General features: G+C 40.3%; 2 protein-coding genes across 6 annotated transcripts; one reads left to right on the top strand and one right to left on the bottom strand.

Moving 5' to 3' along the window:
* Positions 1–79: 79 nt before the first annotated feature.
* hexdc (hexosaminidase (glycosyl hydrolase family 20, catalytic domain) containing) lies at positions 80–5,842 on the bottom strand. 3 transcript variants are annotated; one of them, XM_053639812.1, is made up of 14 exons: positions 5,331–5,348; positions 4,643–5,213; positions 4,373–4,479; positions 4,165–4,280; positions 3,977–4,064; positions 3,631–3,795; positions 2,697–2,880; positions 2,371–2,442; positions 1,545–1,743; positions 1,353–1,435; positions 1,074–1,152; positions 760–870; positions 505–594; positions 80–287 (listed from the first exon to the last, which is right to left on the bottom strand). In XM_053639812.1, the coding sequence occupies exons 3-14, from the start codon at positions 4,457–4,459 to the stop codon at positions 89–91; spliced, it is 1,473 nt and encodes a 490-aa protein (XP_053495787.1). In that variant the 5' UTR covers positions 4,460–4,479; positions 4,643–5,213; positions 5,331–5,348; the 3' UTR covers positions 80–88. The 3 variants fall into 3 exon arrangements, with proteins under 3 accessions (XP_053495787.1, XP_053495785.1, XP_053495786.1); XM_053639810.1 differs by lacking the exons at positions 4,643–5,213; positions 5,331–5,348 and adding an exon at positions 5,652–5,842; XM_053639811.1 differs by having other exon boundaries at positions 4,643–5,621.
* Positions 5,813–25,974, top strand: sec24c (SEC24 homolog C, COPII coat complex component). Of its 3 annotated transcripts, none has more exons than XM_053639808.1 (24): positions 5,813–5,921; positions 8,525–8,715; positions 9,009–9,095; positions 9,666–9,783; positions 10,772–10,941; positions 11,572–12,276; positions 13,655–13,794; positions 16,111–16,222; positions 16,360–16,487; positions 17,376–17,514; positions 17,723–17,838; positions 18,500–18,624; positions 18,764–18,955; positions 19,155–19,248; positions 19,421–19,537; positions 19,695–19,865; positions 19,976–20,072; positions 20,868–21,013; positions 21,116–21,254; positions 21,415–21,533; positions 21,659–21,838; positions 22,991–23,182; positions 23,266–23,355; positions 23,524–25,974. In XM_053639808.1, the coding sequence occupies exons 2-24, from the start codon at positions 8,544–8,546 to the stop codon at positions 23,662–23,664; spliced, it is 3,690 nt and encodes a 1,229-aa protein (XP_053495783.1). In that variant the 5' UTR covers positions 5,813–5,921; positions 8,525–8,543; the 3' UTR covers positions 23,665–25,974. The 3 variants fall into 3 exon arrangements, with proteins under 3 accessions (XP_053495783.1, XP_053495782.1, XP_053495784.1); XM_053639807.1 differs by having other exon boundaries at positions 5,867–6,035; XM_053639809.1 differs by lacking the exon at positions 9,009–9,095 and having other exon boundaries at positions 5,868–6,035; positions 23,524–25,973.
* Positions 25,975–26,522: the final 548 nt, after the last annotated feature.

Raw genomic sequence — 26,522 nt, 5'->3', positions numbered from 1 at the left:
CCAGCAATATGGCATAAACATTAGAAAAAAACAACGGTGCTACTTATTTTCTCTTATTTCAATAACACTTTTTTAAAAAAAATGAAACTCAAAGTCCACTTTCAGATTCGCTAATGTAAAGTCCCATATCCTCCAAGACTTTTTGGATATCCATCAGTAAATCGTGAATTGGCTTCCAGACTGGAGTGACATGCTGAGTAACCCATTCCTCCACTGTTAAGTCTGGGTAAAGCAGTATCATCTCCTGCCTCACCTCCTGCACCTTGACCACTACAGCTTCCAAGAACCTGGCATAAAAAATAATGCGTCATATTATAGTTAAGTATTATGCCATATAACAGATATTATGGCATGATAAACAGGGTGTTTGAGCTTTACTTTTGAATTGATGTTCAATACAAACTAATACAATGATGAAATCATTATAAAATCTTAATGATGTTAAACTACGCTCAGCATTATAAAGATAATGATAAAATCAGTTTCAAAGAATTTAAAGCTTACATTTGTGCCTGTTTCTGAATTTGTTGTGCAATAAGTGGGTTGACAGTCTTTTGCTGTCTGTGATAAGGGGAAAACCAGCCTCTCACATACCTAGAAAATTTCAAAAAGTAAATATGAGCAGTTTGGTTACATATATGGCCAGATTTAATGAAAGTATTTACTTATTGTCTAGCATTAAATCAGTATTAGCATAAGTATATCATTCTGCACAAATACTGGCTTTAATGATGTTATGTTATGACTTTCATGACTTACATATTGCTCTCAAAGTGTCTGAGATCTTCAGACTCAAGCATTGCCATTAGCTGTATAATTAGTTCAGCTAGTTTCATGCCAGTAAATGAGCGGGAGCAACCTTGAGACAACCTGAACCAGAGATACAACAGTAAACAAGTTAACAAATCTACTGAATTAGCGTGTAAAGTAACACACTTTCATAAAATATTTTATAGCAATTTTGTATTTAGTAGAAAATATCCATCCACCCATCCATTTTCTGTATTTTCCATTTTCACTTATCCTACTGATTCTCACTGAATGCTCAATATATGAGAATGAACATTTAATACCTCTCTACATCTCCAACTTCAGTTGTGCCCGTGCCAAGTATCTCCATCACCATGTGCTGAGCTTCCTGAGTAAAGCTTCCTAAAACAGCCGCAATGATAAAAAAAAAAAAAAACAAACAGTCATGAGCTGTTTTAAGTGTTCTTTGTCTATTTTTTGTCTTTGGGTATCTTGTGTATTATTTTTTTTAAAAAGCAACAATGGAGCTGTTTAATGTTATTGTTATATTGAATGATTGTACTATATGCTCTCATAAAAAGGAGCAAATTGTACAGACAGACCATGCTGTAGAGTCTGCAGACATGAGGCAAGAGAGTGCAAGCCGAGGGGCATCAATTCACACAAAACAGACAGGTGGTCATATCTGTTAAAATATAAATAAATAAAATACATAAGCATACATAATTCAGAATATATTCTTTAAAAATATCAGCATGCACATTCTTGGATTCAGAATTTAAACATCATGGTACCTTTGCCAGCCAGTGAGTGCAATGCCCTGTAGATCAACGCCAGGAGAAAGACCAGCTACCACTTTTAACCACTGAACATGATTGTCCACGTGCCTTTGTGTGCTGGTTATGCAAGTGTATACAGTGGTGGAGCCTTTGAAAGAACTTGCAATCCACTGCTGGGATAAACCAGCAGTCTTGTATTTCTCCATTAGCAGAACTGAGTGGAGAGAATTAACCAAACTTAACCCTGTACACTCAGATAATTACTCAGTTATTCATCTTAATACATATTGTTCAGAAACAGCAGCAAAACTAATAGAATAAATATGTAGTAACAGAGGAATGTAGGTCTGGACCTGATCACGGTCCTGAGTCTTTAAAGGGTTAAATATTGTTTTGTTTGAATTAGTCTGCATTGACCTACAAATATTATATATATATATATATATATATATATATATATATATATATATATATATATATATATACGTAAAATTACAGATGTGCTAATATGATACCAGACTGATATTGGCCAGAAATGCTAGATCAGTATCAGGCTAGATCTGACATATCTGATGTATGCTGTATACACACCATAAACATGTGTGATGTTTTCCTTCTTGTTTTTTTAGTTACCATAAGTAAAACATGTATTTTTAATGGAAATTCAAGTAGCTGAGTTTTAGACTTGGAATCAGTATTTTCATCTGCAGTTAGCTGAAAGAATATAATAGCCAATGGGGCACGCTCACAGATTTTGCAATTAAAATATTGTGCATTTCATGCAACATTCATGTATTTCTTCTGAGCAAGTGATAAACAAATGTAGCAAAAACAAACTTACTATTGTGGGCCACATCCAAAGTAGGTGTGTAGTCCCACAGCATGGGCTGCACTAGTCCGACTAGACCACTATCTAAAAACGAAGACAAATATATTCACTAAATATACTGAATGACAAAGGCACAGACATTCGCAGTATGACTATAGATTGTCACACTGTAACAATTTGCTGTTTTAAAACAGTATGCTTGCTCTAATGAAGAAATATAGCATAGCTCAGTCTCATCGTGATTGAAAATGCCAATTCCCCCAATTTGCAATTTCTTTCTAATGCTGTTCTTTCCTGAGTGCTTATAAGCAAAACAAAACTGTATAATGTGAGTTCACCTTTAATGGTGTCAGTGGTCATATTCCTCAGCATGTCGTCCCACATTATCACACTGAGGCTGGGATAAGTCTCCCTAATGCCTTTTGCCACCTTAGTGACATGACTGAGGAACAGCTTGTCAGTACTGTGACCTGGAATGCTTAACCACTCTTTAGACTCCTCTCCTTGACCCAGCATGTATACCTGGGAAAATAAACAATGTAAAGCCTTAGATTACAATCACTATATGTATATAAATAGATCAACATTCATCTTTGTTAAACGCTTTAACCTGCTCAGGATAGCTAATTTTCAGTGCTACAGACCCTGAGGAGAAAAATGTACATGACCATTTTAAAATAGGTCCAAATAAAAAGCAGTTACACAGTTACAAGTCAAGTAAAGAGTAAAACACAATGGGATATGCTGCAAAATAAAAATAGTCAACGATGTGGTGGAGCAGAGTTGTGCTTGATACGGTTATTACAAGCAAGGGATTTGCAACCAAATATTAAGTGCTATTTACTTTACTTTAAGACTATCTGTTCCTATACTTTTGCTCACCTAAAAATTGGGTGGTCTGATACAACATGTGCCATTTTTTAAGTTGTTTAACACATCTAAATGTAAATGCGAGGAAATAAAAGATTAAATTCTGATCTATCGTCTCATTCATCTTTTGATCTCAAACCCAAATGTCTCCAACGTATAGCGAAAACAATAGAATTGGCCTTGCTGTAAGGCCTGTACGGGAGGACTGTAAGGCCCTGTGAACAAGCAATAACATATTAGAACAAGCATGTTAATATAATCCTGTGATTTGCTGTTCAGTCAGCACTACTGTCATGGCTGTGATGTTATAGAAAATTAATGAATACCTTTTGACCAATCAGATTTGAGAATTCAACAGCTCTGTGGTGTAGTACACAATAACAAATCAAGCTTGTATTGTACCTCATCTGCCCCGATATGCAGAACAGTGCTCCTCGGGTGAAGCCTCATAACCTGATGCAGCATCTCCAGTATAAGCGCAAGTCCTTGCTTGCTGTGTGGGTTCAGGGTCCCCAGGCAGTGGCTTACTTCTCGCAAATTGCTAAAGGTGCTATGCTTCAGGACAAACTGGCAGGAAGATGGAATTAAAAAAAAGTATGTGTGATGAAAATCAAATCATTTCACAAACTGTCTGTGTATTTGTATTACATGCACGATTGGCAAAACTCAAACGAGAGTTTGATATACATCTACTGTATATGACATATCATTTTTCCAGTACAAAACATTATTCACCTCTATCACTCACTTCAAGGTGTCCAAATGTCTGCACCAGAGGAATGATCTCCAACCCTCTGGAATAAGCGGCATCTTGAATGGCAAGAATTTCTTCACGGCTGTATGTGGATAAGCGACAGTGACTTCAGACAAACATTGAATAAATGAAAAGGTTGATATTCCTGATGGCACTTTGGGTAGAACATACAGTCTTTTCACCTGTATGGTGGGTGAGATTTTGACTGAAGAATCGTCAGCTCTCCTTCATAGGGAAACATATCCTCATACTCAATAAGAATGCCATTTGCACCAAGATCAGAAAAAAGCTGGATCAGCTGTATAAAGAGATGGTCGAGGTCAATTCCACAGGGCTGTACTGAGACTAAACAACGTGCATAAAGATCACAGGATCTGTATTTTTTTGTACCTCATATAAGTAGTTAGGTCTGGGAGGTGCCCCTTTTAAATCCAAGTGAACCAATTTTTTTCCTCTTGACAATGCACTAGCTTCCATAGCAGGTGCTGCTGTGTGATCTGTAACAAAATGCTTGGAGGTGTTCATGGGTCATGAAATGCATTAATATATTATGTTTTAGTTTGATATTGTCTTCTGTATACTGCATTGTGCATATGTGTAAATTGTGCGCGTAAACTATGTATGACTATTATGTGTACATAATCCATCCATTTTCCGTACCGCTTATCCAACACTGGGTTGCAGGGGAGCCTGAAGCCTATCCCAGGAACTCGGGACGCAAGATAGGGGACATCCTGGACAGGGTGCCAACCCATTATGCACAATCACATACACATTCACACACTGAAAAATTTGGAAATGCCAATTTAGCCTACTACACCCATTTTTGGACTGGGGGAGGAAACCGGAGTACCCGAAGGAAACCCCCAAAGCACAGGGAGAACATGTAAGCTCCGTGCACACAGAACAGGGGCGGGATTCGAATCCCCCAATCCTGAACGTGGAAGGCAAACATGCTATCCGCTAAGCTTTTTTGAAAACAACATTTTTTTCCCCCTGAGGATCAGTAAGGATCAAACTTAAAGTCATGCCCAATGCCAACCAAGCATGTCACACAATAAATCAGCATGTTATGCAAAAAATGGCAAGCTATTAGATGGTGCAGTTGGGTATCATTGCCTTCTCACAGCTCCAGGGTCCCTGGTTCATGCTTGGGTTCTATGTTGAGTTTCAGTGCATGTTCTTCCTGTTTCGGTGTGGGCTATCTCTGCATTCTTCGGTTTCCTCCCAGCTTGTAAAAAAGATATTAATTAGTGGACTGACTAATCAGAATTGCCCTAGGTTTGAATGAGGGTGTGAATGTGTGTGTGTATGGTGATCTGCGATTCAGGGTGTGTCCCCACCTCACCAGTGTTCCTGGAACAGGCTCTGGATCCACAATAACCCAAGCCAGGATAAAGCAATGCAGATGGATGAAAAAGGCCCATCCATCCATCCATCCATCTATCTATATCTCTCTATATACTCAGAGTTAAGCATTACATCGCATAGGATCTACTTGTCTAGTTTCAACACAACATATTTTTTGAGAATGGCTGCCCCTAGACAGCACATCAAAGACTGTGGATAATATTAGCTACATTTTATAAATATGGCTGTTAGGCTCGAGGACTACTGGTAACTCTATTTAATTAAATAATAATAATAATAATAATAAAGCATCGAATACCGTTGTCTCTGCTGGTGTGCCGTGCTGAACTGGTAACTCTTGCTTACAGGAGTGAGTGTGTGTGTGTTTGTGTATCTGTATCCGCGCGCATCTGATAGGTCTGTAGAAGATGACGTAGAAACGAAACGCTCACGGAACCGGAAGTGGACGTGGCACAAAGTTGCTGTTCTTCCGGCGCGAATGTCACCGCGGTGCTAATGCGACGGGCTGGAGAAATCGAGGTGGAAGAAAGAGATTAACGACAGCTAGTGGCGGTACAGATTCAGGAAGGTGACGTTTGTGCTTTTCTTTACAACAAAAAAAAACAGAGTAGATCTCGGTGATCGAGTAAAAGGAGCAGTTTTCCTGCCGGTTCAGTTATTTACACATCTGTCTAGTTCGGAGGTAAGTGGCAAATGTCTAATGCTTAGACGGGGCTAACAGGTTTGCTAACGTTAGCGTTACTGCTAACAGGTTTTAGATAGTATCGACGATCTTGACTCGTTTTGTCATTAGCTAGCTTTATATTATTTATTTATTTAGTGTACGTGGTGTCGTGAACATTAGCTGGTAAGACAGTTCGTGTTATTTTATTCGCTGTCTTGATTGAAAAGTTTGCTAGCAAGTTAAGGCCAAGTGTTCCTGCTTATCTTTAACCGGCTCATTAACATGGCTACGCGTTACATGATTATGGTTAGGGTTTATCTACAGCTCACGTAGACTATGTTTACATGGACAGCAATAATCTAATTATTGACCGTATTCTGAATAAGACAATATTGTGATTAAGGTGTTTACATGAGTCGCTTTTCGAATACTCCTCTCATGTACCCGTTTTACATGTTATACACGTATTTACCTCCCCACGCCACGCCGTCCGACGTCCCTCCAGAATTTCACGTATCAACATACAGTTCATCTTCGTTATGGTACTGTATACAGTTTTGGGTGTTTTTATTAAAAAAAAATTACGAACGCTTCAAGTGCGGTTAATTATTTGTCATACTATACGTGCAAATAGACGACTGTTTGAAGCCGTGGGCTGCGTCATAAACCGCGTACTTACCTTCTATATATTAGCCGAGATACATGTATTTCGCCTACTATAGGCCTATAGTAGCTAAGTACGCGGTTTGGGACGCAGCCTTGCTCTCTTGTTTGCCGTAAAACGGTTGAGCACTGCCGTGTGTGTACGTGTCCTGTCGCAAAATGCGGTGAAAACTCTCACACGGCGTTAATAGTGTGATTAAGGTGTTTACATGTCTGTAATACACCTCGATAATGCGACTAAAACAGGAATACTCCACATGTCTTAATTCGATTTGTGTTTACATCGAGTATGACTTTAATCGGATTAATGTCATTTAAAAAAAACTGTTTACATGGTAGTTTCTTAATCAGAGTACTGTCTTAATCGGGTTAATATTGGATTATTGTTGTCCATGTAAATGCACTGACTATGTTTACATGGACATCAGTAATCTAATTATTGACCTTACTCTGAGTAAGACAATATTGTGATTAAGGTGTTTACATGAGTCGCTTTTAGAATACCCCTCTCGTGTTCCCGTTTTACATGTTATAGAACATAGTTCGATTAACAACACACATCATTACGTCACCGCGCCACGCCGTCCCGTATCAACATACAGTTCGTCTTCGTTATGGTACATGGTAGTTTCTTAATCAGAGTATTGACTTAATCGGGTTAATAGTGGATTATTGTTGTCCATGTAAACGCACTGACTGAGTAACAACAGGAGTCCTGACACCACATGTGATGTGAGATATCTCTAATCAAAATATTATATTGTCCTATTGCCAAATCCTATCATATATCTAATCAATGTTATTAGTTTCAGTTCATATTCATTTCTAAACATGAATAACATGCACATTTATTTGTTATTGGTCATCTGCAATAAACCTACTTCCAAATGTAAAACAAAACAAACCAAACAAAAAACCCACATGCCCTATCAACCAAACGTTATGTGAAGCCAGGCGGTTATGCCATGTCACTGCTTAACTGTCGTAACCAGCGTATGATGTCAGTCAGCGAAGCGTTACGCACGCTGGCCACTGTACAATGTTACAGTGTCGATTACATTGAATTATTCAGGAGTCCGTGTCGTGTCGGTGCTGGTGTGCTACTCATCACGGAGTCTATCATCAGTGATGGACACACGACGCTTACTGGGTTTAGTTGCTTTCAACGCTTCTGATAGAACCACGGTATTGATATTTTAATAGTTTTATGACCATTGTGGAGTCCATCTCAGCACGAGGTATCAAGATATGCAGTGTCAAGGTTTTAATACAATACAAATACTACAGGATACACTGATTTTGAAAGAAGCTTAAGATCACCGCCTGCAGTGTCGTCTCAAACAGCGGTGTGCACTGGACCTGCAGGTTTTATCTCCGATGCTCCCCTTGTGCATGTTAACTCTATGTTTGATGATAATTTGCTTGTTTGGTGGTTTGAGTCAACATGTGCAAAACAAATCTGTTTTTACTTTTTAATATCTATTGTTGAAGAGGAAGTGTTTTTGCTCTTCATCTTAAGCCCATGATTTTTCAGGTTTAGTAACCCTGGTCAGATTATTTTTTTTTATCGTCTAGTACAGGGGTGTCCAATCTTATCCGGAAATGGCCGGTGTGGTCTATTGAAAGCCAAGCTCAACTGATTAAACAGGTGGACTCAGGTGTGGCTCCTGCTTGGTTGGACAGAAAACCTGCACCCACACCGGCCCTTTGCAGATAAGATTGGACAATCCTGGTCTAGTAAAAATGAATAAAATGTTAACAAGTTAGAAAGCATGTAGGTCTTTTAGTAATTAGTGTCCAACAAGTCCAACCTCTCACTCAGTGCTCTCTTTTCTCGTTTTCAGACTTAGGGATGAACTGAAAATGAACGTCAACCAGCAACCTCACATGGCCTCTCCTTACGGACAGCCGCAGTCTGGCTACCAGGGCAACCCACACTCCGGTTATGGGGGTCAGCAATTGCCCGGGGGTTATGTGGGCCCGTATGCTCCGTACAACGGACCTGCGTCTAATTACCAAACAGGCCCACCTCAAGGTAACTGTGTAAATCTACAGACTGATTTCATGTGAATAACTAGCAATAGTGAAACTGTTCATACACGATTATCTACTAAAGGGTGCCTAAGTATCTATAAGATTTTAAACTCACTTTAATTAGTAGTTTATATGGCATACTAGTGCCTCAGGTCTCGAGTAAATCCACAAGCACTAATGAGTTTGAATCATCCTTCCCCCTGACTCCTGATTGTTTTCACAAATGTGTGGTTTTTTTTTGTTTGTTTGTTTTTGCCTATCCCAGTTTTCACAGCTCTCTCTCTTGTATTTCAGGATATTCTTCTTATGCAAGCTTTCCTTCTAAGGCTCTTGCAGCAAACTTAGTCTCTGACCTGTCCTCTTCCTCTCCTCTTGACTTGGGTAACTGTTTTCATTATGCTTGGCAGGCTGTCCTCCTCACTGTTCCCTCTGGTTCCTACTGAGTGTACAGTGCAGGACAGCTGGATCATGTCTCACCTGCAGGCTCACAGACACTGCAGGATTTCATTTTAGCCTTCATATTGAGATTAAAAGTCAAAAGTGGACGCTGTCACCCAGTTTGTCCCTCACATTCAACAATTACTCACATTCTTCTTCCTCTTCTTCTTCCCTTACTTTTTCCTCTTCTCGTTTCCTTACTTTGCCTCTACCACATACATCTCTGAAGATAAAAATATTTTCCTTATTGGTAATATAAAGAACACTGAACAAATCTTAAGATTTCTCAATTGTTCTATTAATTGATTTCATATTAAATAAGTTCTTCAAAATGTAGCACATTTGAAGCATATTTATTTCAAGTGTATTTTTTAAAATTCTTTTTAATAGAATGAACATTATTGTTAACGAATGGCATTAATCCTGTTTTTTAAAAAATATATTATACCCGTCATATACAGTATACAACAAGTTCAGGTGAATTTCTAAATTACTGTCCTCGTTATTCTGCAGGTATGAGAGGACCCCCCACCTCCGGTGCACCCCCGGTGTCTGCAGCTCAGCCGTATTCACAGTTTGGGCAGAGTGACGTACAGAATGGCCCACCATCTATGGGTGCCCCTCCACAAAGGTCAAGATTTAGTGTATTCCTGCTGAGAGATGTCTTTTTAAAAACTCTTTTTATGGAACCGAACTTGAGTGCAGAAGTTAAATGGCTTAAGTCAGCAGTAGAGACTCTTTCCCCCAAGCCTGGGTTTTCAAATGCAAGCATTTCTTTGAACGATTTGTTAGTATTATTAAAAGTCAGATTTGTCTGACCCCTCAGGAGATTGTACATATTGACAGTTCAGACTAAAATGTTATATAGGGGCTCCCGAGTGGCTCAACAGAAAAGTGTTCACATCGTTGTCAGGAGATCGTGAGTTGGAGTCCATAGCAAGAAGTCAAGGGAGCAAAATTGGCCTTGTTTACTGTGTGGGACTTTCTCTCCTGTCAATCAGAGCAAAAGTAGTCAATCATGAGCATGTATTCAATCATGGAAGATGGCAGATAACACTTTCCTTAGAGTGTGTTGTGCTGCCCTGTGACACAACCCTTGAAAAGATGCGGTTGATGCATGTCTTGGAGGAAGCATGTGTTAGCCGTCATCATCCTCCAGTTGGTAGCTGTTGTATGACGGGAGAGTTGGCAAGTGGGTGGGAATTGGCAGGTGGCCAATGAGGAAAGGATGTATACGAATGCCAGTTGCTGTTTTTCCCCCCATGTTCTGTATGAATATGAATAGTAACTTGATCCCTGTAGGTTTATCTTGAGAAGCACTGTAACAAACACACCCACATAGTGTATTAGGGATCATGTTGCTTTTGATGAAGTTTCTGAACCAGAGGTTTGTAACTCCAGTCCTAGAATCCATTGTGTAGTTTTTTTCCTGCTTCAACACACCTTCTCACCATAGAAATGAACCAACGTGTTCATTCAGGGGGCAGGGAACAGACTGTGGTGCTTAAATGAACATGAATAGGCTATTTACTTTTGTCAGTCATGATTGCATAGTTAGTATTTGTTAAATTCTGATTTGCCATTTAATGTTTTTTCCCCCCTCCCTTTCTAATGTATAGGCCATCTGCGTCTCAGCCGTACACTCAAGGATCAGTTAGCTTGTCAGGTCCTCAGCCTGCATACCCCCAGCAGTTTGGAGCACCACCCACCAGTATGCAGCAGGTGACCAATCAGATGGCAGGCATGCAGGTTGGGTCCACTGTACCCTCCTCAGCTGGCCCGGGCTACGGTAAATACTCTTTGGCTTACTCAGTTCATTTTTTTGTATGTGTATGCAATGGAACTAGATAACGTGCCAACACGATGGAACATAAAATAGAATACAGTGGCTCTGTATACAGGACAAGGGATAATCTACGGCTAGGTGTGCATTACATGATTTTTGTGAAATTTGACTGAAAGGAAAAAAAATAACAGTTAATTTCCTTTAGTTATTTTATATACAGGTCAATAGATCTAGAATTCTGCCTGCTGTAAATCATGCACGGATAAAGTAATGTGATAAGATCACATTTATTTGAATGAATTAGAATAAATAGTTATTAGAGAGAGAGAGAAAGGGATGTGTGCGTGTGTGAATTCCCCATGTCTCTAATGAAGCAGTGAGTTTAAATGCTGTATGCAACTGTAACCGTATGTTACTATGGTTACAATTGTTTATAGGCAGCGCATTCATGTAGAGCGGTGATTACTACCTGTGGATTCAATGGTTTGAACACACACCTTCCAGCCAATCAGAATCGAGTATTTAGGCAGACCGTGGTATAATTGGAAATAGAAAACAGCTACAGTTTCAATAGAACTGTGGATGAATACAGGTGGTAATTGGTGTTCTGCCTTTCTTTCGTTTTTTTTCCAGCTCTACCTGCCATCTCCCAGGCTCCTGTTCCAGCTCCTCCATCCTCTTTTGCTCCCACGGCTCCTGTCCCCACTCGGCCCCCGCCTACCTCGGGTCCACCACATACACCAGCTCAGTCATATTACGGAGCTCCTCCTGCTCGTCAACCATTCCCAGCTACAGCCCCACCTTTCTCGTCTGCACCAGGTCCTACCCAGCTCCCTCCTCCACCCTTGGCTTCACAGCAGACTTTCAGTCAGGCCTCTCCTCTTTCACAGCCTCAGTTTTCATCAGCCCCACCTACAGGCCCTGCTGCATTGTATGGAGGCCCACCTCCACCAGTGCAGGCCACTCACTCTAGAGCACCCCTTCCCACTTCCCAGCCTTCAGCTTTCTCTGGAGGGCCTCCACCGAGCTCTGCACCATCCCAGTACTCAGCAACCATACCCCCTGCATCACAGCCTTCTCCATTCCACTCAGGTCCTCCTCCACCCACCACTGCTGCTGGATTTCCACCCCAAGCAGGTGCACCTCCTAGGCCTCCACACTCAGGCATGCAGGGGCCTCCTATGGCCTCCCAGGGGCCTCCTATGGCCTCCCAGGGGCCTCCTATGTCCCAAGTGAACCATGTGACCCCTCCACAACCCGGGATGTTGCATGGACCCACCACTCCCGGAATGGCACCGCCACAGCCAGGGATGCAGGGTTATCCACCTCAGCAGAACGGTGAGTGCCTGAATATTTATATTGAACAACTGGAACATAAGGCTTACATTTTGTAACTGTAAGAACAAAAAGGGCAATTATTGCTCCTTTTAAATTTAGATTAGCACATTTATCAAACGGTGACAGTGAAGGGCAGTTGTTGGAGTATGGAGTTGGAATCATGCCATTAGTAATTTGAATTTAAGTGCAAAAAAGTCTTCATTTAAACATTATTCTTTTAAATTTGTATCATACCATCTGATTCAATTTAAACTGAAATTGAATTTTGTGGTTTTGCAAAAATCTGAAACTGAAATTCAGAGTTAAAGGCATGCGACTGAACATTCGAAAATTACAATTAACACATTAAATACGCATTAAAAAGAAATCACCCTCTTCATTCAAATGTTTAGTTTCACTTTTAAATTATCATTGTGTAGTGTACAGGCAAAAGCAGTCGAACATGGCTCTCCTCTGGCCACACACACACACACACACACGCACAGAAGTGTATATAGTCAGATGTTTCTCAGGTGTTATTTTGAATGCAGAAATGTGAATTAATAGAGACTTTTGAATTTCAAACTTTTCATTTGTACATCCTGTGAGACTCAGTTGAACGTTTTAGATTGCGCTTTAGCAGGCCACATGCTTCAGTTGGAAATTTACTTTCCGATGATGATACAAATTCAGATAAGCGTTTCTATTGAAATGTATTAAAGCACAAGCACCAGATTTGTTAAGAAGTTCTTGTGGTATTTGACCCTATAAATTGTTATGCCTTCATAAGAATGTATCTAATTCTTTGATGTCCTGATAATTCATCCTTAGAAATCCTACCAGAAATGTAATAAAAATGGTAAACCGACTTTGCAGTATTAAGGTCAGAGGCCTAATATCATAATGATGGTCTGTGATCTGCAGCACTGATGTATAATGTCTAATGAATTACACACACACTCAATAACTAGATCAGAATTGCATATGGGACGATATTTATTTGACCACGGCTTTTGTGTTTTGTTCTTTATCAGAGTGTGTGTTCTCCGGGTTTAGCATGGGCTCACTGTGCGTTGTCAAGGTCTCAAGCTCGTGTCCTACTTTGACACTTGGGAACATTAGCTTCTGGTCTTATAGTGCATGGAAATTTCCAGTGCCCTGACATTTTCCAGGAGATCCTATATGGGCAAGAGAATGGATCATTTGATCCATCATTTGATCAAAGATAATAAACGTCATGTTACCTCGATGAGAGAGAGATGTGTGTGTGTTTATTCTACAGTATACTGAAGCGCTATCTGAGAATCATGACCTCTGTGCTGTTTTCACCTCACCTCATTGTTGTTCACTGTATATGTGTCGTCTTAATGACAGTAATGTGTGTGTGTGTTTCATTCAGGTGCTTTTGGGCAAGTGAGAGCTCCTCAGCCTGCCTATGGTGGACCATATTCTGGGCAGCAAGGCTACGGAGCTCAGCCGTCTGCACAAGCCCCTCCTCCTGCAGCGAAGAGACTTGACCCGGACTCCATTCCCAGCCCGGTACATACACATTAGTCCAGCAGCACACGCATGTACACAGTCTATTACACATTTCACATTGTGTGAAACACTCACTGTATGTTGTATGTCCATTGTCTTTTTACCCCACCGTGTATTCAATTTTCTCTACTCTTTTTATTCAAACACGTACATCCACAGAGTTCTGTAGTCTTGGGTATTTTATTGCTTTACCGAGAGTAATAGTTCCAGCTATGTGCAGTGGTTTGTGTAAGCTAGGCCATGCTCTGGAGTCTCCTGTGTCTGACATGCATGCACCATGGCGGAATAACGGATATGCAAATCCAGTGGAGATTTAAGGCTTAAAAAAATTGTTCTGCTTGAATATTGCATGTGTGACTGGCAATATTTGCATCCACGTTCACTGGTATCACTTTCTAAACACAGTAATTAATCATTGTTATTCTAGTCTTGAAAGCAGAGGTAACTGTGGTTACACATCTGTTTATCTTCTCTCTGCTCTCTTTCTGTTTTTGCTTTGGCTTTTTTTTTCTCCTCCTCTCTTTAATCTTGCTGGACTAAATTGTTAAAATGTAAAGCAAGCCTCTGACATACCGCCTGTGCAGAAAACAAGACATAGAATAGACCCAGACGCTATTCCCAGCCCAGTAAGTGCCCAGTGTCTCTCTGCATGTCTGTGTTGTTGCACTAACCCTAATCTTTCTCCTTAGTCCTTGTTCTCCTCTCAGCCAATCTCCTAATAACACCAGTGACTGTGTCAATCTATTAAGTTGTGATTTCTACAGCTGTTAATCGTTTAACTGTATAATAGATCAGATTGAAGATTAGATTAGATAATATTTATTGATTGATCACATAAACATTAGTCACCCATTTTCAGCTAGCTTAGTTTTTTTGCCATGCACTGTGTAGTTTTGTAGTATGGGTGTTACAGTGTCGTACCAAATCTAATTCACAAACCCCTTCCTTCTGGACTCGCCTTAAATCAAACGGCAGTGATCACTTTTTATCAACATATGGGTAATGGACTGTACTGAAAGCCCACTGACTGTGTAATCCTCTACTGTAAATGCATTACATGTATGCTACCTCTGTTGCCCCCCCCCCAAGCATGTTCTTTATCATACATGACAACTGTCTAACATACAGAAAAACATGACCTTAACATTAAGATTAACAAAACCAAATGAGAAAAAATTATCTATTTTTGGCTAAGCAGCACTGTGCACTGCTGCTCTACTTGGATGAACTTATTTATTTATTTATTTATTTATTTATTTGCTCAGAACACTGCCTTACCTTATAGCTTACAGACCCTCCAGGATTTTGCAATTGCAGTAATTAACGCAAAATCATGGAAACTCCACAATATTCGCAGGAGCTTGCGATTTTTCAAACTTGCCGCAGATTTTCAGCGGATTTGGGCCAAGACGTGTCGTGTGACATCACATCACAACATGCCGTGCAAGGTGCATTCAGCTGAAAGGTCTCGTTCAGCAACAAACATCAACGTGAGAGACCGGGCAAAGCAATTTTGTGCAATTGCAATTCCATGAATTCAGGTTTTCCAGCACGTTCGCCTCACACCACCAGGGTTTCCTCCGGGTGCAGGGGTTTCCTCCGGGTACTCTGGTTTCCTCCCCCAGTCCAAAGACATGCATGGTAGGCTGATTGGCATGTTCAAAGTGCCTCCTGGGATAGGTTCCAGGTTCCCTGTGACCCTGTAGGGTAAGCGGTATAGACAATGGATGGATGGAAGTAATTTTCCATAGAAAAGCACGGCATTTTTGACCGCAACAGTCACAAAAACTTGGCGAAATCCTGTACGGACTGAGCTTATAACGCTGATGTGATGAATACTGATCATGTACGACGAATAAAAATGATCAAAGGTACTTTTATGTGGATTTCGTATATAAGATTTCCTTTCATTTTTATGCCCAGCGTGTGTGGGTTTTATATGGTCGATTAATACATTTTACCATGACACTGTTATTTTTTTGACTAGGTTATGATGCCCTTAAAATTTGAAAACTGTAACACCCCTTCTTTGTAGGTTTTGTGATCAGCCTCGCCCTGAGAACTCATGTAGCTTAGCAATCGACCTACAGGAAATGAGTTGCATTTAAGAACATTGGCTTTAACACCTGTTGTAGGTCACTGGTGCTCACCCGATCTAGCCCCTTCCTCTGTCTTTGCATGCTAATTCAGCCCTTGCATGTCTGACCTACTAGCTGAGTGCAAGGTTTATGTGTCTGTGCATATGCATGATCCATTCTCTCATTGTGTTTTTGAAAGGTGTGTACGTAGGCCACTCATATGTCACTGCTCTCTCAGATTCAGGTGATTGAGGATGACAAGGCAAACAAAAGCAATGAGCCTTTTGTCACTGGGGTCAGAGGTCAAGCCCCACCCCTCGTCACTACCAACTTCCATGTTAAAGATCAAGGTAAGGGGTGTTATTAGACTCTATTTTGCATGTGGTCAAGCACTGTAACACAGTCCTCTATGCTGCTTGTCCATGCAAGTGTCTTGTATTGCAGTATTGGATTTAAGTGCTGAATATTGTGTGTTGTATTTTTAAAGGGAATGCGAGTCCACGTTTCATCCGTTGCACAGCCTATAACATGCCATGTACCTCAGACATGGCCAAACAGTCCCAGGTGCCGCTGGCTGCAGTTATCAAACCGCTGGCTACTCTGCCTCCAGATGAGGTGAGGCACTGTTTCATTATACAGTCTCTTGAGGCAAGGCCTTCCTTCACAATATAACTGTGTGACTAATGGTCTCAATAAATGGGAAATGGGATTCCTACCTGTCAAATTGACAATGTCCTAAACTCTCAGGTACTAAATTCATTTTGCTTGCCTATTCAACGGCAAAGCTTTGGTTTTAGTTTTCAGTGCCTGGAACCAGGGAATTGACTCTTTTGGCGATCAACTTCATATAAACTGACTTGATGACAACACACAGCATGTATTACAAAATATATTGTGCACATTAAGAAAATTACATTTGTGTGTTTTTTTTTTTTTTTTTTTTTTTTAATAGCTCTAGCTACTTATAAGCTAGTTAATGCAGTTTGTGGCATGGTGTAAAATACTACATACCACAGTGTGCTTCCTAACACAGACCAACTAGTTCATAATGAAATTCACTGCGGCCTGTTATTATTACTGAATTTTATTGATTCGTCAGTTAGCTGTTAGAGCCATAATTAAGTTGTAATTGTAGTAATGTGTGTTCAATCGCAGATGTTGGGCCTCATTTAGTAAAGTTGTGTGTGAATGTTTGCATAGGCCAAACCAAGCAAAACATTTCCACTGGATTCACCAAAGAGTCAGAAACGCAGATTTTCTTCAGACTTGCATGTGTATGTTGTATGAATGGTAATTTACATACGATTGGCAGTCATGTGCATGGCACAGCTGATTTGCATGTATTTATGCCCACAAAACTTCATAAAAGTTCACGTGCACAGACGGCTGTGAGCATGAAACAGTCAATCTAAAGATAAATCCTGCAAAACAGAGTGTCTCAACCTTTTGACTCTTTAATCTTGCATTGAGAATTAACCAACTGTCTCACGTTTTTTTGTTCAGAATCCTCCTTATATAGTGGATCATGGGGAAAGCGGTCCTATTCGCTGTAATCGCTGTAAGGCTTACATGTGTCCCTACATGCAGTTCATAGAAGGGGGAAGACGCTTCCAGTGTAGCTTCTGCAACTGTGTCACGGAAGGTGAGTCACGTTTTTTATTAGTGCGTTAGTTATCAGGTGTTCTAGGCAAACGATCGTTCATTTCAGAAGTGTGTTCTTTGTGTCACGTGAGTCTGTGGATAGACTTTGGAAGTAAATGAGATTTAGGTGTGACCTACATGTCTGCCTCAAGGGGATGGACATCTTTTACTGACTGTGTCGTCGTGTTTTGAACTTTTTCCTGTTTTAGTGCCTCCCCATTATTTCCAGCATCTGGACCACACAGGGAAGCGTGTAGACTGCTACGACCGACCCGAGCTGTCCCTGGGCAGCTACGAATTTGTAGCCACAGTGGATTATTGTAAGGTAGGCGTTCGGGTCGTAAGGAATGACTAATTAGCAAGTACAGACACGACTACAGTACTGTACACTACCAGTCAAATGTTTAGACACTCATTCTTTATTTTTCATTTTTTCTCCACATTTTATTATAGTAATAGTCATCAAAACTCTGGATTAACACAAATGGAACTATGGGAATTATGTTGTGATAAAATACTAAATGATTTTGATCTATTTTGGGGTTTTTTTTGTTTGTTTGTTTGTTTGTTTTTTTGTTTTTTGTTTTTTTAGCATCTTCAAAGTAAACACCCTTTTTGCATAGAATTTCCAGAAATGTATTCTTGGCATTTTCTCAACCGATTTCTTGAGGAATCCCCCTGAGGTGCTTTTTAAACAGTATCAAAGGAGTTCCCACCTATGCTGGACTCTTATTGGCTGCTTTTTGGAATATTTTGCTCCAAGTCATCCATTTAAAAAAAATATTTTTGTAAATAAAATGATAGTTTTCTAATGAAAGAAATAAATACATTGGCACGATTATATTTTTGTCTACAACACCAATTTCAATCATTTAATCGTACACCTTCAGATCAAAAGTTTTTTAAGATCATGAGAAACATTTCAGTCAAGAGTGTCCAAATTTTTCACTGGTAGTGTACATTATGTGCTTTGTTCTTGTTTATAGAACAACAAGATTCCTCAGCCTCCAGCCTTCATCTTCTTAATTGATGTGTCATACAATGCTGTGAAAAGTGGCATGGTGAGGATTGTATGTCAGGAGCTTAAGAGCCTGTTGGACTATTTGCCCAGGTACAGATTTCGAGCCGTTAACGTAATCCTTTTAGTTTCAGTTATTATTTTGGACAGTTATATTTTTCTTTCACCACTGAGTAAAGCACAGTCACTCCGATGCTTCACTGTCTCAAATACTGCGGTGTTTCTTTTTTAGAGAGAACCCTGATATGGATTCCAATATACGAGTAGGCTTTGTAACCTACAACAAAGTGCTGCACTTCTATAATGTAAAGGCTTCTCTGGCCCAACCTCAGATGATGGTGGTCTCAGATGTGGCAGACATGTTTGTACCCTTGTTGGATGGATTCCTTGTCAATGTCTCCGAGTCCAGGGTTGTCATTGAGAGGTTAGTTTGGTATTTTGTTAGAAAGAAATACTGATGGCTATTTTTGGCTGATAAGCTTCTGTTATCTATGGTATGTTTTTTTTTTTTGTTTGTTTGTTTGTTTTTTTGTTTTTTGTTTTCCTCTCTCCTCTCTCTCACTCTGTGTGTGTGTCTCTCTCTCTCTCTCTCTCTCTCTCTCTCTCTCTCTCTCTCTCTCCAGTTTGCTGGATCAGATCCCCGAGATGTTTGCTGACACACGAGAGACGGAGACAGTGTTTGGCCCTGTTATCCAAGCTGGACTGGAAGCGCTTAAGGTATTTAAGACTTTTTCTATGTCTGTAGAACACAATAGCTTTAAACTCATTGGGATTGATTTTGCTATGAAATTATTGCTCGTTGTTGATGGTAGACCGCAGAATAGCCCGCGTTTTTATTCTGTATGTAAAAGAGTAATGTAAAGGCTGAAGGCTGGTCTGTGTGTCTCAGGCTGCAGACTGTGTTGGAAAGCTGTTTGTCTTCCATACCTCTTTGCCCATCGCTGAAGCTCCAGGCAAGCTGAAGAACAGGGAAGACAAAAAACTGGTGGGCACAGACAAAGAAAAGGTAAAGTCTTATTTGCTCGCTTGTTATAGTATCAGTTCCTTAATTCAAATGATGCAGCACCTCTATTCTAGTATCACCGAGCTTTGCATGAACTTATAATTTTTGTTTATTATTAAAGACATTTTCTGAAATGTCACTGCCTCTTCTCTTTTCTCAGACATTATTCCAGCCCCAAGTGAGCTTCTATGCTAACCTGGTGAAAGATTGTGTGGCACAGGGCTGTTGTGTGGATCTCTTCCTGTTCCCTAATCAGTATGTAGACCTGGCAACATTAGGGGTGGTACCCACTTCAACTGGAGGTTCCATCTACAAATACACCTATTTCCAGGTGACTGGAACAATTGTATGTTTGTTGTGCTGGATCTGCAAATCGGGTAGTTTGGCTCTTTAGTGTAAATTATGTGATGCAATATGTTTAGTCACGTGTTTGTGTGTCAGGCCCAGTCTGACCAGGAGCGGTTTCTGAACGATCTAAGGAACGATGTGCAGAAGCAGGTGGGCTTTGATGCGGTGATGAGGGTCCGCACAAGCACTGGTGAGTGGGACAGGCTTTTTCTGTATATACAGTATATTTGTATCTTTGAGCAAGAACACGGAGCAAATTGACTTCAATCCTAACAGGCCTAAATTTAAACAGGCCATGTTTAAATTTAATGGTCAGGGTATTTTTTCTATTCTAAAAGTTTTCTAATTGGAGATGGGAAGTATTAGAACGTCTTTGTGTTTGGTTCTTATGATAAATCTTTCACTGTGTAAGGCAAGCTGGAATGTCAGTAAGATTTGGTAACAATTTTCAGTGCCGTAGTTTTAAGGACAACTGACATCCAAGTGTGTGTTTCATTTGTATTTTTGGAATGGAAAAATACAGATTTTTGTGAATCTTTTTTGTGAATTACATTAGATAAATCTGATGTAATTAATCAGCACATCTCCATGTGGAAACGATGTATGAAATCTGATCACAAAGGGTCAGTGGAGACGCATTTTAATGCCAGGTGTTAACAGCTATGCATCACCTGTAACTATATAGTAAACAAATTATGATAAATCTGATGTAATTAATCAGCACATCTCCATGTGGAAACGATGTATGAAATCTGATCACAAAGGGTCAGTGGAGACGCATTTTAATGCCAGGTGTTAACAGCTATGCATCACCCAGGATGCATGTTTATGCTAGGTGTGAACAGGGCCTTAGTCCAGTTTTTAATGTCTTGTGTATTTGTATCCTTACATCTGCAATGTCAAGCGTTCGTCACAAAAATGAAGTAGTGGCTTTTTATTGATTTGGCACAGCCTTGAATCTGTGTTTTGTATCATGCGCTGCCAGGTATCCGGGCCACAGACTTTTTAGGTTCATTCTACATGAGCAACACCACAGATGTCGAGCTGGCGTGTCTGGACTGTGACAAAACCATCACAGTGGAGTTCAAACATGACGACAAGCTCAGTGAGGAGACTGGCGCACTCATCCAGGTATGTTTGAGAGAGAGAAAGTGTCGACAACTAATGTTAAGCCTCTTTTGTGCCTTTTAGTAACCATACTCGTGTGTGTGTGTGTGTGTGTGTAATACACAGTGTGCTGTACTATACACCAGCTGTGGTGGTCAACGGCGACTGCGGATCCATAACATGGCAGTGAACTGCTGTGCACAACTGGCTGACTTGTACAGAAACTGTGAAACAGACACCATCATCAACTTCTTTGCTAAGTATGGTGAGTGAGAGAAAATCATGTGACACAAACGGATGACTGTACATGTTTGGGTTTTTTTTTGGGGGGGGGGGGGGGGGGTATTCGTGTCTGTAAAATTTGTCATGCAGATGTTGTACACTGTTGTAACAAAATCTGTTTTTGCTTTTATGTTTGTTTACAGCATACCGCAGTGTACTGAACAACCCTACCAAGAATGTTCGAGACAGTCTGGTGAACCAGTGTGCCCAGATCCTGGCCTGCTATCGCAAGAATTGTGCTAGCCCATCTTCAGCTGGACAGGTGACTACAGCTGCTCTCCTAATTACTGCTAACAGCGGTGTTACTGATGAACCGTTGTTCACAGAGTATAGCAGTAAGCACTACTATCATAAACATTTCTGATTATCTGGTGGCTTTGTGTGTAGCTGATCCTCCCAGAGTGCATGAAGCTACTTCCTGTGTATCTCAACTGTGTACTGAAGAGTGACGTTCTGCACCCTGGAGCAGACGTCTCCTTGGATGATCGCGCGTATCTGAGACAGCTGGTCAGCGCCATGGATGTGGCAGAGAGCCATGTGTTCTTTTACCCACGGCTGCTTCCAGTGGTGAGACACACACACACTTGTACAGAAACATTCACTACCGCTGGTACCAAATACACACAAAATGATAATGTAAATGATTACATACTGAATGATGAAGATTATTATTCTAGCATATTTTGATTTTGAGTCCAAAATCTAAGGCGATGTCCACATTAATCTGGATAGATCTCAAAACTGTATTGTCATTTTAAAACGTTCTCCGTTCTCCGACACCGGCATTTTGTTGAAAGTTTTTCTGAAAATTTCTCGTCCGTGGCGAAATGTCTGAAAACGCTTCCGTCCCTGTACTGCACATGCGTAAAAACGTATGACACTTTCCCTCAGGCGTTTATATAAAAATGCAATCCGAAGGTTGCACAAAGTGCCATTAATCTTTAACAGATCCATCAAAGTGGATAGCAGGCACAGTTTACAGTTACGGCATTTGGCAAACGCCCTTATCCAGAGCGACTTACATTTATCTCATTTATACAACTGAGCAACTGAGCTAAGGGCCTTGCCAAGGGCCCAACACTGGTAGCTTTGCAGTGCTGGGGCTTGAACTCCTGACCTTCTGATCAGTAACCCAGAGCCTACCCAGGCACAACTGCAGTACAACACCGTCCACCATCTTGTTTGTTTTGAGTCAAATGGGTCACATGACTCAAAATAACGTCATCATTTTTTTTAATATCTGTTTTCTCAGTCCACGCTACAAAGTGAAATTTATCCACTTGGGAGAGTGTTTTTGAAAAGTCTGTGTGGATAGACGGCCAAAACAAAAGATGCGTTTTTCAAGTGCTTGAGTCAAAGTTCTGTTTTTCCCCCTTAAAGATTAGACAAAGTATTACAAAGGTAAACTAAAAACCTGCTATTTGTGATTATTATTATTATCAGTAAATAATCATTATATAAAATTATTATTATTATTATGATTCTCAGGATTAATGGTAGTGAAGTTCTTGACTGCTTCAGGGGATCAGCTAAATTTTGCCTAAATAGAACTTAATCTCTCTGTGGTTATCATTGATTATGATAATGGTTCTAATACATTTCTGGCTATTGATGAATCCATGTATGCATTAGCGTACATTATACATATCTATATAAATCTATACATGTTTATTATTCTAGAGCCATAAGTGTTGATGTTGGTGCTTTGTTTTTCTGCAGCACAAGTTGGATGTGGAGAGTGATGCTCTGCCTGTGGCAGTCAGGGACTCTGAAGAGAGACTGTCTAAAGGGGGCATTTACCTCCTGGAGACTGGCCTGAACCTTTTCCTTTGGGTGGGAGTCAACACCCAGCAGGAGCTTCTCCAGAACATCTTTGGCACCCCTGCTTTCAGCCAGATCGATCCTAACATGGTACAGCTTGCATTAACCTAACATCAATAGCATGTCGTATGCGGTGTGAACGTAGCTCATATCAGACTTGTATTTTACTGTAGACGTCTTTGCCGATGTTGGATAATCCATACTCGAAGAGGCTGCGGGAGATTATTGAGTCTTTCCGCACACAGCGCTCTCGCTACATGAAGGTAAGTCTGCTTGGAGACGTCTACTTCTTACGGTCACTGTTATCCTATGCTACTTGTTTTCATGTTCCTCTTTGGTTATTCCGTGCAATATACAGTCTCTATATTGATGTTTCTCTGCTCTCTGAATGGATTTTAAAAAATAAAAAAAAAAACCTTTTTCTTTTTCAGCTGGTGGTGGTGAAGCAGGAAGACAAACTTGAGCTCATCTTTAAGCATTTCCTTGTGGAGGACAAAAACAACAGCGGTGGGGCCTCTTATGTGGACTTCTTGTGTCATATGCACAAGGAGATTCGCACACTTCTGAGCTAGGAGAGCTCCCTTTGCCCTTTTTATCTGACAAACAAGTTCTGTCCTCCTGTCATTTCCCCTCCTCTAATGTAATGTTCTATAAAGTGCAGGAGGAAAATCAGTTTCTCTCCATGTGCTGTCACATTCTGGTGTCTATCTGTGATTTGGTTTGGGGGGGGAGTTGCGAGGTGTGTGTTTGTGTGTGAGAGAGAGTGAGTGAGTGTGTGAATTAGAGAGAATGTTGGTGTGCATGAATCGGCATATGTATGAGGGATGCTATTGATATTTCCCACCACTTCCTGATATAGTAACAGATTATCCAGCGCAGCTGCTGTAAGGATCACTTTATTCTGAACAAACACTTAAGTGCAGAATTAACAATGTGTTAATTACACTGCAGGATAATAGGCTTTAAAAGTGTGTGCATGTGTGTGGACTGTGAGTGCGGGAACACTGGCACTGTAGGCGGTAGTAGACGGCATTAATTATTGAGCCCGATTTTCTGAGAAAGATCCCGACAAGTAGAAACGAACGTTTATTTTTTTTCCTCTTCCAAATAACTTATTGTTTCTTCATGTAATTTTTGCAGTCGTGGATGTTTTGTTCAGTTAGTCCTCGTGTTTCATTTTCAACCATGGCCTTACTGACCCATCTCTCCATTTCTCACCCGTTTTCTGCTAGTCTTCGTGGGGTTTTGTTATCATTTATTGTCATCGTTATTGGTTTTTAAAAGTGTGCAGGAACCCTTTGACTGATGGATTATATGGGAAGCAGTGTTTTTAAGTGTGCTTTTCACTGTCCATACATCTAACTCTTCAGATATAACACTCGCTCTAAAATTCTATGCATCAGATTAGCTCTGGATGGAGGAACATGTAACCAAACAAGCCTAATATTGAAGTTACGAGGGAACAGGATGCGTGCTGAGTTAACTGGGCATGCCTGAAGCTGTGTTACAGTGTGAGCATTTGAGAACGGATGAAGAATTCTCCTATTGTGGAGAGGGTATGGGACCTATCAGAAAGCACTCTGACTGGGCCGGATGATGTAGTTCAGATTAGCCAGCTGGACGGGAGTTTATGCAGTCGAGCTCTTCTTAATGAGAATGGAGACTGTAGTCCAGATGGCAGCCATCTTCAAAGGAAGCTTCAGTTCCTGGGCTTATATTACAGGAACAGCTACTTGTACTGTTTCTAATGTCTCCAGATTTTCTGTTTGTTACTCTTTTTTTTTTTTTCTTTCTTTTTTCTTTCACTGTATGATCAAGTGCTAACCTGTACCATGAATCATTATATATCATTTTACAATCCAATATTCATTTCTAAATGTTTTGAGGGTTAGAATCCTGGAGCAGGCAGAGTCAGGCGCAGACCTCGGCGCTGGGTTCTTGTCTGCCCTGGTCTTGTCTTTCTAGTGAAAAAAAACAAACAACAAACCTTTGTACAGTGAAAGCATACGGCAAGAGTAACGTGAAAAGTTTAGAACTGCCGATTTCTAACCGTTTTGAAGCATGTGCAGGATTGTGACCTGAAAAGCAATCAACACTGAATACCTTGTCATCACATGTATTTACATGTACAGAATTAAAAATCACATTTTAAACATGATGCTCAGTTAGTGTGCTTTGTTGGATATATACAGCAATGAAAACCTGCCCGTCATACCTACAGACTTAGAAAGGAAGTGTTGCATCATCACAGACTTCTCTCTTTCTGTCTTTCTTTCATTTCTCTTGGTTTTCTTTTTTTTTATGATTGTTTGCCCAAGTACAGCCTCCAGAGTTCCTCTCAAAGCACTGATGAAGCGAGAGCTGGAGTGTCTGAATGTTCATCCTACTGTAATCTTAACAGTGTTTATATAAAGATTGGTCCTAATGAAATTCCTCAGAGAAAGGAGGGATCTACCTTTAATAACTGCCCTTTTTTAGATTTTTTTTTTTGCCCTTTTCATTTCTTTTGTATCTGACTTTTTCCCACTCATATCCTAACCCGACAATCTGTGTTTGTGTAAGTTTAGAATTCATGACTCATGTCTTATCTTTGCCACCTAACTGCAAAATAAATATCTAAATCAAGTTGTTGGTTGACTCTTCCACGTTGATTTAAATAATCAGGACATCTGGAAGCAGCCTGGTGTTGGTTATACCTCATGTATCATTGCTTCTGAGCTCACTTTTTCTTTATATATCGTTTCTTTATTTCATAGGTTCCCTGCATGTTCTTGCTGTCCGTCAGCTAATTAACAGCACTTCCTGAGTTTACAGTACATTGGTGTGTTAGGGTACGAGAAAGACACCAAAATATGCAGGACAACGGGTACTCCAGAAACCTGTGCTTCCCCACCCCCCCCCTTTTTTTTAATAGTAATTTTGTTTTAAGTTTATGTACATGCTCTGTAAATGGCTTTGTGGGAGACATGTAGCATGGACAGGAAGAATTGGAATATCAAAGGCTTTAGAGTATTGAAAAATCGTGTGGTTTTATTTAATGTTATTTTGATTTCGCACAGCAATATGAATAATATTCGAGTCATTTACCATATGCATATTACCATATTTCTGCAGTGTTTTCATACACCAATATAATGGCACAATTCGAAACTAACGCTTTGTACATTTCTACCCGGTGTCTCACAAACAGACATACAGTGCTCTCCACATGCCTGTTACTTCCAAATGGCCAGTTTTCAAAATAATAAAAATGAAGGGAAATATTCCATGACTAGTTCTATTACTGTAATTATCTGCCTTTACTAATCCCCAGATCAAGAGTTGTTTCTTATTGACACATCTTGTATAGCCAGGTCTTAATCATGCTGCTCAGGACCCCTATATTAATATGCAGGTGCTAGAGTAAAAGCAGGTTCTAAGCAGTTTGATC

This window comes from Ictalurus furcatus, chromosome 13 (genome assembly GCF_023375685.1).
Source record: "Ictalurus furcatus strain D&B chromosome 13, Billie_1.0, whole genome shotgun sequence".
Classification (NCBI taxonomy): Eukaryota; Metazoa; Chordata; class Actinopteri; order Siluriformes; family Ictaluridae; genus Ictalurus; species Ictalurus furcatus.
Note: the sequence above shows the minus strand (reverse complement) of the source record. Positions and strands in the feature narration are given on the sequence as shown.

Excerpts from the sequence above, each read along its gene's own strand:
- hexdc (XM_053639810.1), bottom strand. The coding sequence starts at position 4,459 with ATGGAAGCTAGTGCATTGTCAAGAGGAAAAAAATTGGTTCACTTGGAT. Across the intron at positions 1,744-2,370 it reads TTTGGATGTGGCCCACAATA|TTCTGCTAATGGAGAAATAC; the intron begins GTAAGTTTGTTT and ends CTCTCCACTCAG. Across the intron at positions 1,436-1,544 it reads GCACTCACTGGCTGGCAAAG|ATATGACCACCTGTCTGTTT; the intron begins GTACCATGATGT and ends ATATTTTAACAG.
- sec24c (XM_053639808.1), top strand. The coding sequence starts at position 8,544 with ATGAACGTCAACCAGCAACCTCACATGGCCTCTCCTTACGGACAGCCG. Across the intron at positions 18,956-19,154 it reads TCCAGGGTTGTCATTGAGAG|TTTGCTGGATCAGATCCCCG; the intron begins GTTAGTTTGGTA and ends CTCTCTCTCCAG. Across the intron at positions 21,839-22,990 it reads ACCCACGGCTGCTTCCAGTG|CACAAGTTGGATGTGGAGAG; the intron begins GTGAGACACACA and ends GTTTTTCTGCAG.